The sequence below is a fragment of the Eubalaena glacialis genome, chromosome 19, assembly GCF_028564815.1.
Source record: "Eubalaena glacialis isolate mEubGla1 chromosome 19, mEubGla1.1.hap2.+ XY, whole genome shotgun sequence".
In the NCBI taxonomy this organism is placed as follows: domain Eukaryota; kingdom Metazoa; phylum Chordata; class Mammalia; order Artiodactyla; family Balaenidae; genus Eubalaena; species Eubalaena glacialis.
This window is the reverse complement of record NC_083734.1, coordinates 2,160,191-2,176,329: the sequence shown is the minus strand read 5'-3', so window position 1 is coordinate 2,176,329 and position 16,139 is coordinate 2,160,191. Positions and strand designations below refer to the sequence as shown.

General features: G+C 65.0%; 1 protein-coding gene across 2 annotated transcripts in view; it reads right to left on the bottom strand.

Annotated features, from left to right (window-relative positions):
* Nucleotides 1-12,925, bottom strand: part of MYO15A (myosin XVA) — a 50,408-nt gene extending 37,483 nt beyond the window's left edge. For both annotated transcript variants that reach the window (XM_061176431.1, XM_061176432.1), the window contains exons 1-10: nt 11,791-12,925; nt 9,299-11,670; nt 7,230-7,312; nt 6,612-6,675; nt 5,408-5,517; nt 4,998-5,072; nt 4,782-4,872; nt 1,224-1,229; nt 996-1,099; nt 855-918 (exon numbers count right to left, since the gene is read on the bottom strand). In XM_061176431.1, the coding sequence (XP_061032414.1) occupies nt 855-918; nt 996-1,099; nt 1,224-1,229; nt 4,782-4,872; nt 4,998-5,072; nt 5,408-5,517; nt 6,612-6,675; nt 7,230-7,312; nt 9,299-11,670; nt 11,791-12,925 (4,104 nt within the window). The remainder of the gene's footprint in view (nt 1-854; nt 919-995; nt 1,100-1,223; nt 1,230-4,781; nt 4,873-4,997; nt 5,073-5,407; nt 5,518-6,611; nt 6,676-7,229; nt 7,313-9,298; nt 11,671-11,790) is intronic.
* Between the last annotated feature and the right edge of the window lie 3,214 nt (nt 12,926-16,139).

The window sequence follows — 16,139 nt, the reverse complement described above, 5'->3', positions numbered from 1 at the left end:
GTGGAGTGGGTTGGGGGCTGCAGAGAGAGGAGCCGCGGACCGAGGTGACCCCCGGACACACATACAAGCCCAGCTATGCCCACAGGTACAAGTACACACACGGGCCTCAGGTGAGACCGGTGCCCCTGTGACGAGTGAGCCCCAGCCTGGCGCTGGCGGGGGGTTGGGGGGACCCTGGTGTGGTGGTGGGGAGGGGCTTTGGGCAGGATTTAACTCTGTTTGGAGAAATGAGAGAAAGGTGGCCCTTTTCGCATGTGTACCAGCCACACAAGCCTCTGCACACGTGTGTCCACGGACCAGACGTGTACTCACAGGGCCAGCCAGGGTGGTGGGCACAGACTGTGGCCAGGCCTCGAGCCAGGCCCTTGGGACACAAAGGGGAACAAGGCAGACAGAAGCCCCTGGCCTCGTGGAGCCCACCTGCTGGCCAGGGAGACAGACCCTCAGCAGAGCACCGTGAGTGGCGAGAAGTGCTCTGCAGAGAAACAACGCAGCCGAGGGGGGTGGGCAGTGGGGGGGGGTGGGGGGGCTGCATTTCTTCACCGGGCCGCTTCCCTGGGGAGTGACCGTCAGCGAAGACTTGGAGGAAGTGAGGGGTTTGGCCACGCAGCTGTCTGCGGGAAGAGTGCTCCGGGTAGAAGGAACAGGCGCTGCAAAGGCCCTGTGGCAGGATGGGGCCAGGTGTGCCTCAGGGACAAGGGACAGGGCGCGGGGGAGGGGAGGAGACGCGGCCACAGGCTCACACACACACACACACACACACACACACACAGCCTGAGCGTTGTTCATCAGCTCAGCCAGGTGCCAGGCTCAGAGGGTCTGCACGCCCCACACCTGACTCCATCCTGACACACCTGAAACACGATCCTGGATTTCTCGAGCAGGTACTGCGAGGTTATGGCACCAGAAATCACGCCCCTGGGGAGGGAGCACAGTCAGCTACGCCGGGCACCGTGCACGCAAGGCCCCGGGGGACTCCACCGCGGCCCACTCACCCTTCCAGAAAGATCTCCACAAACTTCCCGAAGCGGCTGGAGTTGTCGTTCCTGACAGTTTTGGCGTTACCGAAGGACTCCAGGAGGGGTGTGGCCTCCAGGATCTGGGCACCAGAGGAAGACTCGGGCATTGCGGGGAGCCCACGGGGGCCTCCCCAGGTCCCCCACCGCCCACCCAATGCCGCCCACCTCGCCCCGCGCAAGTGTGCGCACACGCACCCCCAATACCTTTATCTTCAGGAGCCGCCAGCACAGAGGAGGAGGGCGAGACAAGAACAGAAGCGGGTCACCCGGGGGACCGACCGGCTCCCCCCAGGACGCCGGGGGCCTCCGACCGCGGAGGGAGTGGCCGAGCCCTCCCGGCCCTCGGCAGGCAGGAGAGCCGCCAGCTGAGAGCAAACCCCGGAGCCTCAGAGCCACAGGTGTCTGGGCTCGGGGACCGTGGCGTGGCCCCAGGTGGGGGGTCTGCTGGGCCTTCCTGCCAAAGGGCTCCGGGGATGTTCTTGCCCCCCTCCCCAGCCACCGCCGGCCGTGACCCACCCAGTGTCCTGGAAAGGCCTCCTCCCTGCCCTGCCTTGCTCCCTCCAGGGGTCCTCCGCAACCCTCGGGAGGTCCCGTCCCCCCCGGCTCCCACCCCTCGGGCTCCAGGCCCTGCACGGCCCAGCCCCATCTCCTGTCCCCTCCCAGCTCTGCCCAGCACTGCAGTCCCCTGACTGTGCCCGCGCCAGCCTCTGGGCACTGGCGCTCTGGCCCCCTGCAGCCCTCAGCCCTTCGTACATCCATGCCTCCCGCCAGAGCGCCAGCCCCACAGGCAGGACTCTGTGTGCGCACGCCTGGTGCTCAGCACCCACACAGGACCTGGCAGTAGGAGGCTCTCAACAAACCCCTGCTGGGGGGGGACCTCCCTGGCGGTCCAGTGGTTAGGACTCCGCGCCTCCACTGCAGGGGGTGCGGGTTCCATCCCTGGCTGGGGAACTAAGATCCCCACGTGCCGCACTATGCGGCCAAAACATACAAAAAAAAAAAATCTGCTAAATGGGTGAAATGGGGGATAGCTCTTAACGAGAGCAGAGACGCCAGGGTGTCGCAGCTAATCACAGCATCCACTTATTAAGCACCTACTGCATGCCAGACCTTTTGCCCCAATTACAGCATCGTTAACAATCCTACGAGGTAGGTGCTAATATCGCCCCTGCTTACAGATCAGGAAACTGAGGCTGGGAGAGGTGAGGCAGCGTGCTCGGGACGCCAGGGTCGGAAGGAGCAAGGGCCCAACCCACCACAGCCCATGCTCGGCGACGTAAGCAGTGCTTTCTCTGGCTGCATCATTTCCTCAGGATAAACTCTCAGGGGAGAAGTAGGGGGCCCGGTGTCCGCAGAAACGATACACGTTACCTTGCGGGCGGCGCCAGCTCCCTCCATCTGGTCACCCACCGTGTCGCTCAGTCCCGGAAATACCGTGCCCACCGTACAGACGAGTGGACTGAGGCCCAGAGAGGCATGGGGGCCGGCCTGGGGGGTGCTTAGGGAGTCAGGGTCTGTCTGGGCTTTGGCCTGTACCGTCCCTTGTGGGCACCTGGGGGTGGGTTCTCTCCTCTAGTGCCCAGCACAGGGCAGGGCACACGGCCAGGGGTGGGAACATCTGGCCCTGTGGGGCCGTCCAGCCCAACCCGCGGGTGCGCCGGTGCCTGTGGCCCGGGCTGAGCAGCATCCAGCCACCCCGGGTCCCTACCCCAGGGAACCCTTGTCTCGTTCCCAGCCCAGAGGTGGAGCCTGTGGCCCAGACCTCAGCTGATCAAGGCACGCCTGGGTCCAGTGAGGACGTGTGGCCAAAACCAGTCCAACAAGAGGGAGCCCTGAGACCTCCTGGCCCGGTGGGCAGCGTGGGCCGTGGTGCTGTGGCACCATCGTGCTGACCACGGGAGACAGATGAGGATGACGCCCAAACGTGCGGGAGGGCGGGGCCGAGACAAGGGACGTCGTTTAAGACCCTGGGCCCAGCCTTGCCTGAAACTGACCCTAGACCCAGACCGTCCGATTGCAGGAGTGGGCTCAACAGCGGCCAGGAGGTGAGTCCACGGTCACCCCAGCCAGCAGGCACCTCTTCACAGCTCCTCTGTGCCCGGCCCAACCGCTCAGGCCCAGCCACGTCCCGCGCCTCCGCCATCCTCCCCGACCCCTGCCAAGACAGCTCCCCACCGTGAACCTCAGACCCCAGCCCCTCCACCCCGTCACTCTGGGACACTGGGCAAGTCACTGCCCTCCCAGGCCTCAGTTTCCCAGCTTCCAGGGCTGCCGCGAGGCTCCGGTGCCAACAGAGCGGAAGGCTCCCCGCACACAGGAGGCGCCTGACGCACACGGCCGCCTGCCGACGCAGCCAGTCCTCCCAGGAGTCTACCCTTAGAGGCCTGACCCCCGGCCTGGAGCAAAGGGATGATCTGGTTGGCCTCCAGGAGACCCAGGCTGGGATGGGAGGGGCTGGCAAGCCAAGGTAGGTATCAGAAGTGGCCTGTCAGGAAGTGACCTCTCCTGACCACAAAGCCTGGGCTGACCCCCTCCTCACTGAGGGCCCAGCAGCCCCTGCCCAGTGCCCCCAGATCACCTGCAGAGGTCGCCACCAGCTGGGACATTGTGGCCACTGCAAACCTCTGGAGGGGTGGGCCGGAGTCTGAGCGTCAGGTTCTGGAGTCTGAGCTGGCGGGCCTCGGCCTCTGCCCCACCTCCCCTGAGCTCCAGGCTCCTGGCACATCTACCGTCTCCCACCACCTGTGCATGGACGCCCGGCAGACCCTCAAGGGCACCTGCGTCTTCTCTCCATATCCTGCCCCTCAGCTATTGGCTGCTCCTGTGACTCAGGCCGAATGCCTGGGGCCAGCTTGGGCGTCCCCTCTTACAGCCCCGTCTGGTCCCTCACCAAGTCCTGGAACCGCATCCAGGCCAGCTGTGCTCACCAACCCCACTGTCACCTCTCTGGTTCGAGCCACCATCCTCCCTCGCCTGGACCACATGCTGCCCCTCTGCCGACCCAGCACTTCACACCTGCTGGACCCCAGGGCTTTTGCACCTGCTCTTCCCCAGATGTCTGCAGGCCCCACTGCCTTGCCTTCTCAGGGGGACCTGCCCTGACTCCCATGCCTGAAATTGCAGTCCCCAACACGCCCCATCCTCCTCCCTACGCTTCCCTACAACTTAACCCTTTCACATACACAGAATTTACCGGCCTGCTATTTTTCTTTTTGTTTCCTACACTAGAACAAAATTCCCACAACATGGGAACATTTATCAGACTGTGTTGTTGCTGCCTGCTCCCCGGAGCCTAGCCTGGGCCTGGCACACAGCAGGTCCTCGGGAAACCGTTACAGAGGTTCTGACATTCTTGGGTTCAGAGAACTCAGCTCTCTAAGCAAACCTCCAATGCTGCAGACCCCAGCCAGGCCTTCTCAGTGCCCCAGCCTCTCCTGACCCTACACTGGCCATCACCCACATTCAGGCCTGTCCTGCCCCTTTCATGACCATGAATGTGAGGCCAGGCGGGAGGAGTGGATGACGCCCCCTGCCCATGTGGCCTCTGCTGGGGCCGCCCCAGGGGGCTGGAACGCAGAGCTGCAGGGGAAGGCAAGCAGGAGAGAACTCCCGGCAGGGGAGGCAGCAGGAGCCCCAAGTCCTACGAGGCCTCTCTGTGCAGCCCTGGGCTCAGCCGCCCATCCTCCAAGTGGGGCCACAGAGTCTTGCCTCTCGAGGAGCACGAGAGCCGCTGGGCTGAGGGCCCTGGGGGGACAGACGCACCTGCCGTGTGACGCCCCGTTTCTGGTTCGTGGCCGCCAGGTAGCGCAGAATCAGCTTCGTGGCCTCAGTTTTTCCAGAGCCGCTCTCTCCGCTGACCGGGCAGAGGGGCAGAGTGAGCTCCAGCCTGTTCACGGCCTCTTCTGGGCTCCCCTGACCCCACCGTGACACAGGAAGACATGGGCAGGCAGGCCAGCCCCCAGCCCCTCCGCAGCTCACCTGATGATTATGCACTGGTTCTGTTTGGCGTCCAGCATTTTGGCGAAGGCGAGATTTGCAATTGCAAAGAGGTGCCTGGAGAGACAGACCACAGGTGTTCCCGGGCCAGGCCCTGCTGGTGCTCCCAAACCTCCCAGGGGACGGGCAGGGGGACATCTCTGCCTAGCCGAGCAGCCAATCCTGCTGTACCCCACCCTCGGGGACTGCTCCCCGAAAGGCTCCCCACCCAGGTCTGAGCCACAGTGGCCTCCAGCCCACAGGGGGCTCTGGCCAGGCTCAGGGAGAGGCTGCTGGGCTCCCCACCGCCATCCACCACCCACAGCTGAGGGGCAACCAGGGACTCACCAAGCTCAGACAGGAACCCAGGAGACCCCGGGGAGGTCCCCTCCCCCAGCCCTGGAGACACTCACGGGGAATTCTCGGCCAGGGCCCGCCCGCTGTACTGCTGCACCTGCTCCAGCCCGTAGATTCCAAACATCCGGTATGGGTTCACCGACACCAGGATGCTGCCGATGTACGTCTGCCGGGCAGACGGTGGCCTCAGGGCCCGTCTTGTGTCCCTCCCTCCCCCACTCTTGGGAGCCGGGATCCCTGTTTCATGGGGACAGACGTCTGGCTGCCTGGCCCTGGTGTCTGCACCCTGGGCCCCAGACAGCTTGACGGGTCGTGTGCTCTGGTGGTGGAGTGTCAGGCACTGAACCAGGCTGAGGCTGGGAGGAGGGTGGAGCACGCAAAGCCCCAGAGCCACGATCCCACAAGGGTGCCTGCTTCCTTCATTCACCGTCGGGGCCCGCTCCCTGACCGTCCCCCCGGGCCCCAGATGTATGGCTCCCAGGACTCTGGAAGCTTTACCCATCGGGCCCCTGGTGGGGGTCACACACTTCTGGGTTCCCTGACTCCAGGCCTCTAAGACTCTACGTTTTAGGACTTTGGATTTTAGCGCTCCCGGCTCTTGAATGCTATGCTCAAATAGTAGAAACTCCAGGGTTCAAACCAGATGCCACGGGCTTCCCTGGTGGCGCAGTGGTTGAGAATCTGCCTGCTAATGCAGGGAACATGGGTTCGAGCCCTGGTCCGGGAAGATCCCACATGCCGCAGAGCAACTAAGCCCGTGTGCCACAACTATTGAGCCTGTGCTCTAGAGCCCGTGAGCCACAACTACTGAGCCCATACGCCACAACTACTGAAGCCCACGTGCCTAGAACCCGTGCTCCGCAACAAAAGAAGCCACCGCAATGAGAAGCCCACACACCACAACGAAGAGTAGCCCCCACTCGCCGCAACTAAAAGAAAGTCCGCGTGCAGCAACGAAAATCCAACACAGCCAAAAATAAATAAATTAATTAATTAAAAAAAAAAAAAAAAGAGAGGCCACGATAGTGCGAGGCCCACGCACCACGATGAAGAGTAGCCCCCGCTTGCAGCAACTAGAGAAAGCCCTCGCACAGAAACGAAGACCCAACACAGCCAAAATAAAATAAATTAATTAATCAACCAGATGCCACAAGTCTGGGGCGAGCAGGAGAAATCCATGCTGCCCACTGCAGCCCCAGGGGACAGGGAGGCAGCTGCCCTCAGACCCAAGCCTAGGGAGGGGTCAGCCCCAGGCCTTACGTAGATGAGATTCCGTTCAAATCTGGTCTTGAGGTTGGCCAGCACAGTGGTCTCCTGGAGGTCTCTGCGAGGAGATGGAGAGGGGCAGTCAGGGCCCACCTTCCCCTCAGGGTAGGGCCTTGGTCAGAAAAGCCTGCGTTCAAGTCCCGTCTCTGACACCAACTGTGAGGCCTTGAGCAAGTTACTTAACGTCTCTGTGCCTCAGTTTTTCTACCCGTCTAATGGGTATGATAATCACTGTTCCCACCTCGCTGGGGTGGGGGATGCTCTCAGGTAGCAGACGTGAAGGCTGTCACTGTGATTGAATAATGACATTGACCAGCACGGCGCTCACGTCTGAGGCACCTCCAATGTGCCAGCACCCTCACACCAACAGCCACCCCACAGCATCCTGTGGGCGACAAACTGAGGCAGAGAGGCTGAGTATTTGCCCAAGTCCCAGCTGGTAGGCGCCGGGGCTGGGGTCTGGACCCAGCCCATCTGAATTACTGGGCCTTTGTGACACTGCCTGAGCCTCACTTAGCAGGGGAGGAAACAGGCTCTGAAAATGTTCCAGAAGATGAGGGGCACCCAGGTGGGAGGCGGTGACCACTCACCGACCCTGCCACCCCCACTCACTCCAGCTGCGTCATGTCCTCCACGCCGTCCTCCCGCTGCTGCTCGCGGAACCGTGTGGACGGCAGGTTGCGGATGGAGTGCATCTGGGGGAGACAGCCTGTGGTCAGCCAGCCGGAGGGTGCCTGCGCGTGGCCTCCCAGCTTGGACATGGCCAAGACCCACTGCCGTGTGGAGGAGGGAGCCCTGAGGCCGGGCCGGCCGGGTCCTGTGGGCTGTCTGTCGCGGAACGCACTGCTTAACTCCCAGGGACATGGCCGGCCTCGGCGCTGCCCATCTTCCCGAGGGCCCTGTCAGGGGCTGAGCACACACACGCGGGCACTGCTCCCTCTGCCTGGCCAGAAGGTCTCCCACCTCACGTTCTCCCAGGCTGACACCCTTCTCCAGGGCGAACCCCAGGTCTGCCTGTGTGACAACTAGGAGAACATCCGCATCTGGTGCCTGGGGCCTCCGGAAGGACCAGGACTTCCGCGTTCGGCGCCGCACCCCGTGCCCCGTGCAGGGCAAACGCAGACCCACACACACAGACCCACAGGCAACGGCGCCTGCAGCCCAAGCGCTCCCACGCCCACCCGTGGTCTCGCACGGGGCTTGTGGACGTGCACGCTGGCCTGCGGTGCCTGCCTGGAGGCACACACACATGCTAGCACGTGCTAGCACGTCCCTTGGACAGGTTCTCATGTGACAGGTGTCCCCGCACCTGGGGGTCTCGAGACGAAAGTCCCGATGCCTCCTGTGGGCTGCAGGCCCGCCACTGTGCCCTGGTAGTGTGTACACTTGACCCCGCAGATACCACGTCTGCCTGGGGCGTGGCGCACGCACTCACATGCTCTCCTCGTTGGGCTGTGGAGCGCCCAAGCACACGTCCCAGGCCCGCATGTGACCCGTGTGACTGCGAGCACACTTGTGAGCCCACCTGTCCTGCCTCTCGGATCCAGCCTGCACCCCTCCCTGAGCAGAGAGGAAAGGGGACACCGGGAGGCAGCCCGTGTGCTAAGTAGGGCACAGCGGGTATCACCCCAGAGGCCCTGGCCTCCCGCCCACCCGCCTGCCCATGTGCGCCAGTGGCCACAAACCCTGAATAATTCAGCCACTCACGTATTCCAGGGTGAGGAGGGCCCACGCATCCTTGCCCCTCACCCCCAGGCGCCTCGCACCCCGCTCCTGCAACGCTGCGGCCCACACGGCACGGGGCACCCGCCGTTGGGGCCAGGGCCCCCCCAGCAGCCAGGCCGCCCCGGTCGCCATTGATGGGCCTGCTGGCTGCCCGCTCCACGGGGCACCGTCTGCACAGGCTGAGAAACGCCCGCCACCCCTGTGTGCCCCGCCCACCCCAGGCGTCCCGGGGGAGGCTCCAGTGACCACCCCCTCCGCTGAGGGCCACCCGGCACCGGGCTCGTGTTCCGCCGCGAGCATGGCAGCCAGGCATGGGCTTGGCACCCCTCAGAAAGGCTGCCTGCCCCACACCCTACGGGGCCCAGACAGACTCCTGGCTCAGCCGTGATCCACTGTGTGACCTTCTGGGTCTTGGTTTCCCCGCTGTGCAGTAAAGAAGCTGCAAGGTTGGTTCCTGAGCCCTTACCTTTGGACAGTCCAGAGCCCTGCAGCCCGGGGGACTGCCCTTAGGCAGGAGCCCCAAAGAGACAGAAGACCCAGTTTGGGGGAGGGTCAGCAACAGGCAGGAGGAACAGCATGAACGTGAATGTAAAAGTGAGAAAGGGTGGGTAGGCAGAGTCTGCAGTTTCGTACTCAGCCAAGATCCCTGCGGGGGGCTTGGGGTGGACGTGCCATCCAGATCGGACGAGGACAGGACTGCTTGGAGCCCAGGCTGGGACAAGATCCCTTCCTCCAAGTGCCTGGGAGCAGTTTCTGGCATCTCTGTCCTCTGCCTGCCTGTGCCGGGCATCCCCTTGTTCAATCCCCCAGAAGCTCCGGGAGGCTGTTCTCCCCAAGCTTCAGATGGGAAGACTGAGGCCCAAGCAGGCAGCAGTTCGCCAAGGTCCCGAGACTGTCTCCTGCCCTGTTTCCCAGAATGGAACCACAAGCCCTCCCTCTAACCTGTGCCCCCATACCTTGTTCCACCAGCCTTTGGGGCCAACCTTTTCCCCGGAGCCCCCGTGGGGCAGGCAGGCAGCTCCAGGGCCCAGGCGGCAGGACAGGGGGCGAGCGTGTACTCGTGTGCAGGGTTGGTGGGCCTCCGCCGGCAGCCAGAGGCGGGACCAGAGCAGACTCCAGGCTCTCAGCCTGGGCCTGGGCTCTGGCTCCTGGATGGGAGGCTGCAGGGTAGCAGGACAAGCTCGCTGAAAAGAGCTCAGCTTTTGCACACGAGGCATGACCACAGCAAAACGCCCAGGGCTTGCCTGGAGCCATTCACCCGCCTTGGGCAGGGGTCCTGGGGCCCCAGACGGCGCCAAGGGGGCTGGGGCCCTGGGCAGTGTCCCCCAGCGGCGCCATGGTGGCCATGTGGCCCTCATCTGGTCAGAGGTGGCCAGCGGGTAGGAGAAGCTGAGCCTCAGTGCTTTCCGCTCTGAGGGGAAATCTTTAGGGGGTGTCAGGGTCGGGGGTTCAGGCTCTGCTGGTGGCTGGGGGTCCTCCGGGCAGGCCTCTTCTTCAGGCTTCTTGAGGCTCGGGTTGGCCGATTTGGTCAGCTGTCCAGGCCCTGGGTCGTGGTGTCTACCCAGAAAGATACCGGTTGAGTCAGAAGCTGGATCTTCAGGCTGGGGAGCAGGGGATAGCCCTGGGCCCACGTGCTGGAGGAAGGGGTTTGGGGGTACAGGGGGTGGCCTGGAGAAGCCACGGAGGCTGCCTGGGCCTCCCGGCCAGGGCGAGGGTGGCCGGTGGGTGTCAGGCATGTCCACGTCCCAGCTGGGGGCCAGCGGGGGCACTGTCCAGGGCGTCTCCGAGTCCTCGGGCTCGCGCTGGCTCTCGCGGTGCTCAGGAACAGGGGCAGCGGCAGCGGCAGCCGCCCGCCAAGACCCAGGGCCGGGCGGCAGGGGGAAAGGCTGGCGCGGCCGGGGCTTCACGGCCCTGGTGGGAGCCTCGCTGAGGCTGCGCCACGTGCGCGGGAGGCGCGAGGGCAGGTTGAGCGAGCGGTTCCGCGGGCTGGGGCCCAGCAGAGGGGGTGGCGAGGGCGGCCGCGGGGAGCCCAGCATGGGCGACCGGGGTGCGCCCGGGCGCCCCGAGGCTCGGCGCGGGGACGGGGGCTCCCGCAGCGAGCGGGGACGGCGGGGCGGCGGCGAGAAGGGCGGCCGGAAGGGGCCGCGGCGGACGGAGGGCTGGGGGGACAAGGGCCCCAGGGGCGAGCGGGGCCCCAGGGGTGAGCGGTACCCCAGGCGGGGCGGGCTCCTCAGTGAGGGCCGGGGCGAGGGCCCGGGAAAGCCGAAGGCCGCGCCCCGCCGGCGGGAGCCCCTGAAGGAGAGCCAGGGTCCGGGGAAAGCCAGAGGGTCAGGGGGCCCCTCGGGGCTCACGGGCGGGGGCTCGGCCAAGGCCCACCAGCTGGCCTGGGGTGCGAGGGGCACGTGAGCCGGGGCGGCCCAGGGCGGCGGGTGCCGGCGGAGCGAGCCGTAGGGCGAGGCCGGCCGGGGCAAGCCCGGGGTCAGGCCGGCGGGGCCGGGGCCGGGGGCGGGGCCGGGGGCGCGCGGCGGGGTCGCCGGACGGCGGGAGTTGTTGTTGTTGCGCACGCGCGCCTGCGCCCTCCGCAGCACGATGGGCGTGCCGGGCCGGTCGGGGTCCATGCCGGCCAGCTTGTAGCCGAAGCGCTTGTAGGCCGCCTCCCTGACCGCCGGGCCTCGCGCCCGGGCCTTCTGGCTGTCCCTCAGACGTGGGATGGGCTCCTTCTCCGACAGGGTCTTTTTGAGGAACCGCGCCAGCGAGGTGGCCGGGCGCGGCGCTGGGCGTCTGAAGTCCGAGCTGAAGCCCAGGCCCCGGGGGGCGCCGAAGGCCGAGAGGGCACGCTGGAGGCGGCGCTGCCGCGGCGTGAGGAAGCCCCAGAAGGGGTGGCCGTAGGGCACCGGGGGCAGCGGCGGTATCTCATCCTCTTCTTCGTCTTCGTCTGTATCTCCCAAGGGCAGAGGGATGTCCAGGGAGGGCGGCAGGGGCACGTCCAACTTCTCCTTCCCAAACAGCTTCACTTGGGGCCGCGGGAAGAGGCGGAATCTGCGGATGAGGGACAACTTGGACCTGGCGGGCTTGTCCATGCCCTGCTGCTCGAAGAAGGCGGCGCTGGGCAGGCGGAAGGAGGTGCCCTGCCGCTCACCGCCCGCCTCCTCGGGCTCCTCCAGCTCCGCGATGTCATCCATGGGGTGGGCGTACGGGTTGTGAGGCGACAGGATGGGCGGCGGCACCCACGGGTACGCGAAGGCCGACTGCTCCGGCGGAAGATAGGGCCCCTCGGGGGGGTAGATGGCCTGGTCCCCGCCACCATAGATGCCTTCGGCGTAGGGGATTCCATGGGAGGCACCGTAGGGGACGCTGTAGGGCGGCGCATAGAGATCCAGGTAGGGCGGCGCGTAGGCGTCCAGGTAGGGCGCCCCGTAGGTATCCGGGTAGGGCGCCCCGTAGGTATCCTGGTAGGGCACCCCGTAGGTATCCGGGTAGGGCCCGGCATACGGGAGGTCGTAGGCGAGGTCGTAGGGCGGGTAGGGCGGGTAAAGCGCGTCGGAAGGGGCGTAGGAGTCCTGGTAGTAGCCGTGCGGTTGCGCCTCGCCGGCGTATGCGTCGTAGTAGCCGTAGGGAGACGTGAACCCCGACGGGGGCGCGTAGGGGGGCTCGTAGTCGTCGTAGCCATAGCGGTAGCCGTAGTCGGAGTAGAAGGAGCCCCCGTGGTAGTCTGGGCCGTAGTAGTCGTAGGGGTCCTCGGGCGGGTACCCGTGTGGGTAGTCATAGGGCGGCCAGGCCGGGCCGTGGAGGCCGTAGGCGCCCCGGTAGGGCTCCTCCTCGTACTGGTACAGCGACTGCCGGTCGTAGTAGTCATCACCCTCGCGGTGGTAGTCGTAGTACTCGCCCAGGTCCTGGAAGCCCTCCAGCCCGTACAGCGACCTGCGGGAGCCCGAGTGCCGGAACGGGGCCTCGTCCTCGAAGGGCAGGAAGCCCACGGGCTCGCCCGACGCGTAGATGCTGTGGGCGCGCGGGAACCTGCGCAGGCGACCCCCGGGCTGCAGGATCTCGGCGCCCGACGGGAAGGGCAGCTTGCGCGAGCCCATGCGGGAGCCAGAGCGGTCCAGCCAGGCGTCCAGCGTGGCCTGTGCGCTGCCTGACTCCTCGGCCTTCTTGATGAGGAATTTCTTGGTGAGCCAGTTGATGGCCGTGGACGCCTTGCTGAGCGACTGGGCACGCGGGCGCAGGCGGCCGTAGCCGCGCCGGCCAGGAAAGCGGATCACCATGAAGGACGGCTTCTTGCCCTTCATGGCACGCTTCTTCTTGCCCACGCGCATCTGCGTCATGAGCTTCGACGTGGACTTGAGCACCGTGCGCGCCTTCTTCTTGCGTTTGGTCTTTTGGGGTCCGGTGTGGAGGCCCCAGAAGAATGCTGATGCGCTCCGGAACTGCCCCTTCTTGGAGATCTTGGGCGTGCGGTCTCGGAAGCCCATGAACAGCCGCGAAGTCCCCTTCAGGCTCCGCTTGGGCTTCTCCGGCTCCGGCGCCTTCTTCCCCTTCTTCCCCTTCTTGGCTTTCTTCTCATCCTCTTCTTCCTTCGCCATGGTGGCCACCTGCTCCCTGCCAGGCCGGCCGGTGTCACAAGCTCAGGGCCTTGGGGACACAGGGACCTGCTGAGTCTCCTGCCTGCGGCTGGACACGCAGCCTCCTCAGGCTCAGAGCAGCTGGGACTGGCCCGGTGGCCGGGGGAGGGACAGCCAAGCTCCTTCTGGCTGGGACCAGGCTTTCAGGAGGGCAGATCCATAATTCATATCCTCCTAGAGGCCCCGCCTAGAATTTCACCCTCGAGCCTGGTGGAAAGCACCTGGGTGTTGTTTATGGGAAGCAGGGGAGGCCTGGCAGGCCCATGCTGGGGAGACTGCGTTGGCCTTAGACTCTCCACGAGGACAACCGTGCCTCAACCCCAGTCAAGCCCTCCCTGAGCCTCCGCCGGCTCACCCACCAAAGTGAGTGCTCAGGTCACTGGGCCCCAGAGAGGGGAAGCCACCTGCCCTAAACCACCCAGCACATCTGTCCTGGGCCACAAGTGGAGCCGCATCTCCTGAGCCAGGGTGGGACATTCAACGCCCACCAAGTCACCTTGGAGGGGAGGGAACCTGGGACCCTCCAGGTCCTGGGCAAGGGAGGAGGGGTGGTGGGCATGGCAGGTGCCTAGGGCTGCGGTCAGTGTAACCAGAGCTGGCCGGCCCTTGGGAGCGTGAATAATTTATCGGGGAGAACCAGGCTGCTGGCTCAGAAGGCAGGGCAAGAAGGGGGCTTCTCGGTTCCGGCAGGGCCGGGTAAGGCCACGTGCCTGGCGGGGGCAAGGGGTGCAGAGGAGCAGAAGCTCTGATCCCCAGCTCCGCCGCCGACGGGCTGTGTGGTCTCAGGAACGCCCTTTGTCCTCTCTGGGCCTCAGTTTCCTCCTCTGTAGGATGGGAGTGATAAGGCTGCCCTGTGTCCTTCACAGGGAGGAAATGAGATGTGATGGAGCTGCTGGGCAGCATCCGTGGCTGGAGGTGCCACACGTGTGGCCCATGTCGGAGGCCCCTGCCTGGCCCTGCCTCTCCTCCCGGTTTCTGCCTCTGCTGAGATGGCCATGTGGTCCCTGCCCTCTCCAGGTGCAGCTGATTCCTCCAGGCTGGACGCCTGAACCAAGGCCCTGTGCCCACTGTCTGGCCGGTGACCAGTCCACTTTTAAAAATCTGCACTGGGACAGGCAGGGGCTGTGGCTCGTTAGACGAAGGGGGTGGGGGCGGGGCGGGGGAGAACTTGGAGGCAGCAGCTCTGGGACCTGAGGCCTCTGAACTGCCTCCCCCCGCCCCTCCCCCTTTTCCTCCTCCTCCCCCTCTCTCTGCCTGGGGATCGGGGATCGAGGATCAGGACATACAGATCCCAGGGGGGCCGAAGACAGTTCTCCAACTAATGTCAGGCTCTCCACTCATTGAACTTCTGTTTAGCCCTCGGGCCCCAAAGCAAATTCCTTGGTCATTTAAGGTTGTGCACAGGAGACCCCAGAGCAGAGAGGTTCTGGCCCCGGTCCTGCCACTTGCCGACTGCGCCCGCAGCGGGCTTCGGAGCCTCGGCTTGCTCAGAGCGAGATGAGGATGAGAGGCTCTTCCCAGACAAGGGGGAGGAGCCGACCGGTGGTCGTGTGAGCGGGTGACCCCCTCTGCCTCCTCACTTTCCTGCTCTGTCTCTGCCCCCACCCCCGCAGGCTCACCAAAAGCCCATTGGTGCCCAGCAATTCGGGGGGGCTGCAGGTGCCCCCCAGGGAGTGGAAACCAGACAATCAGGCAGCTTCCGGGGGCGGGGGCACGTGGGAACTGGGCCCCCGCAGGATGGGGTCTCAAGGGGGCATCCACTCCCCCATCACCCCCTCTGATGCTGCCTGCTCTCCTGCCTTGTTCTGGGCTGTGGGGCAGGGGGTTCACTCTTTCTGAGCCCAGAGATGCCGACACCACGCCCCCCACTGCCCCTCCTGGAGCTGGTTTCCAAATTGAGGCCTGGCCACTGTTATCTCGAGAGTCTCACAATGGGCTGTGGGGTGGGAACTGTCATCTCCATTCTCCAGATGGGGAAACAGCCTCGGAGAGGTGAAGTGACTTGTTGAAGGTCAACCAGCTTGGGACAGTGGAACCAGGCTCCAACCCAGGCCTGCGTGGTCCAGAGCCACCTTTCTCGCTAGTGCTAGGCCTTCCTCGCCTCTGGGCTCCTGGGCATGTGGGCCGTCGTGTGGGAGGGGAATAGCTCTGGACACTGGCCAGAGGCAGGGGCTTAGCCGGGCTGACCCCAGAGTCTGGGCCTTCCAGGAGTTCTGGGGCAGAGGGCCCTACTTGAGCCGCTGAGCAAGCCAGAGACGCTGATGTGCTGGTGGAGGTCGCCCAGGCCGTGTCCCTGCTTGGGCCCCACCTGGACTCCTGGTGAGCCTGGCCCCTGTCCCTCAGGACAGCATGCACTGACTTGTCCGTTCATTCATTTGTTCAGAGCATCTGCTGTAAGCCTGCCATGAACCAGGCGCTGTCTAAGCACTGGGGACACAGCTAAGGAAACAGAAAGCTGCCCTCGTGGCGCTGACATTCTGGGGGGCGGGGACTGGCAACAAACAAGGACAGTGAGTGAAAGATACAACCGGTGGGATGGTGTGAGTGCTGGCATTGAAATAACGCAGGGACACGGCATCGAGACTCACGTATACAGGACCAAACAGGGCCTGGGCGAGGTGCCCTGGAAGTGACACGGGGGCCAAGAGTTGCAGGAGGGGAGGGAGGGAGGCCTGGGGGAGGCACAACGGTCCCGATGTGATGGAGGACAGCAAGGCCAGGGTGACCGAGTGCAGTGAGGGGTGAAGGTGGGGGGTGGGGCAGAGGTCAGGGGTGAGGACTTGGCCACGGCCGTGGCAGAGAAGGGATGGAATTGGACTTCCTTGGTCTTCACAGGATCCCTCTCGCTGCCGCAGGAAGGACGGATGGCAGGGGCTGAGGGCAAAAGCGGTGGCTGTTGTGGGAGCTACCGTGGCGGTCCGGGCGAGCGACACTGGGGCCTGGGCCAGGCTGGGGCAGTGTGGTGGACAGAGTGCTGGGATGCTGGTATATTTTGCAGGTGGAGCCTGCAGGCAACTCACGAGTACCTGCACGGTTTCCTTACTGAAGCAGGTGGGAGAGTGGAGGCGGCCAGTGGAGATGAGGAAGGCCGTGGGTGGAGCTCTGCACGTGGTGGTCTCGGATGTCCGCCGTCCAGGGAGTTGGCGGGACTTGCACAGCTGTCAGAGAGTCAGCG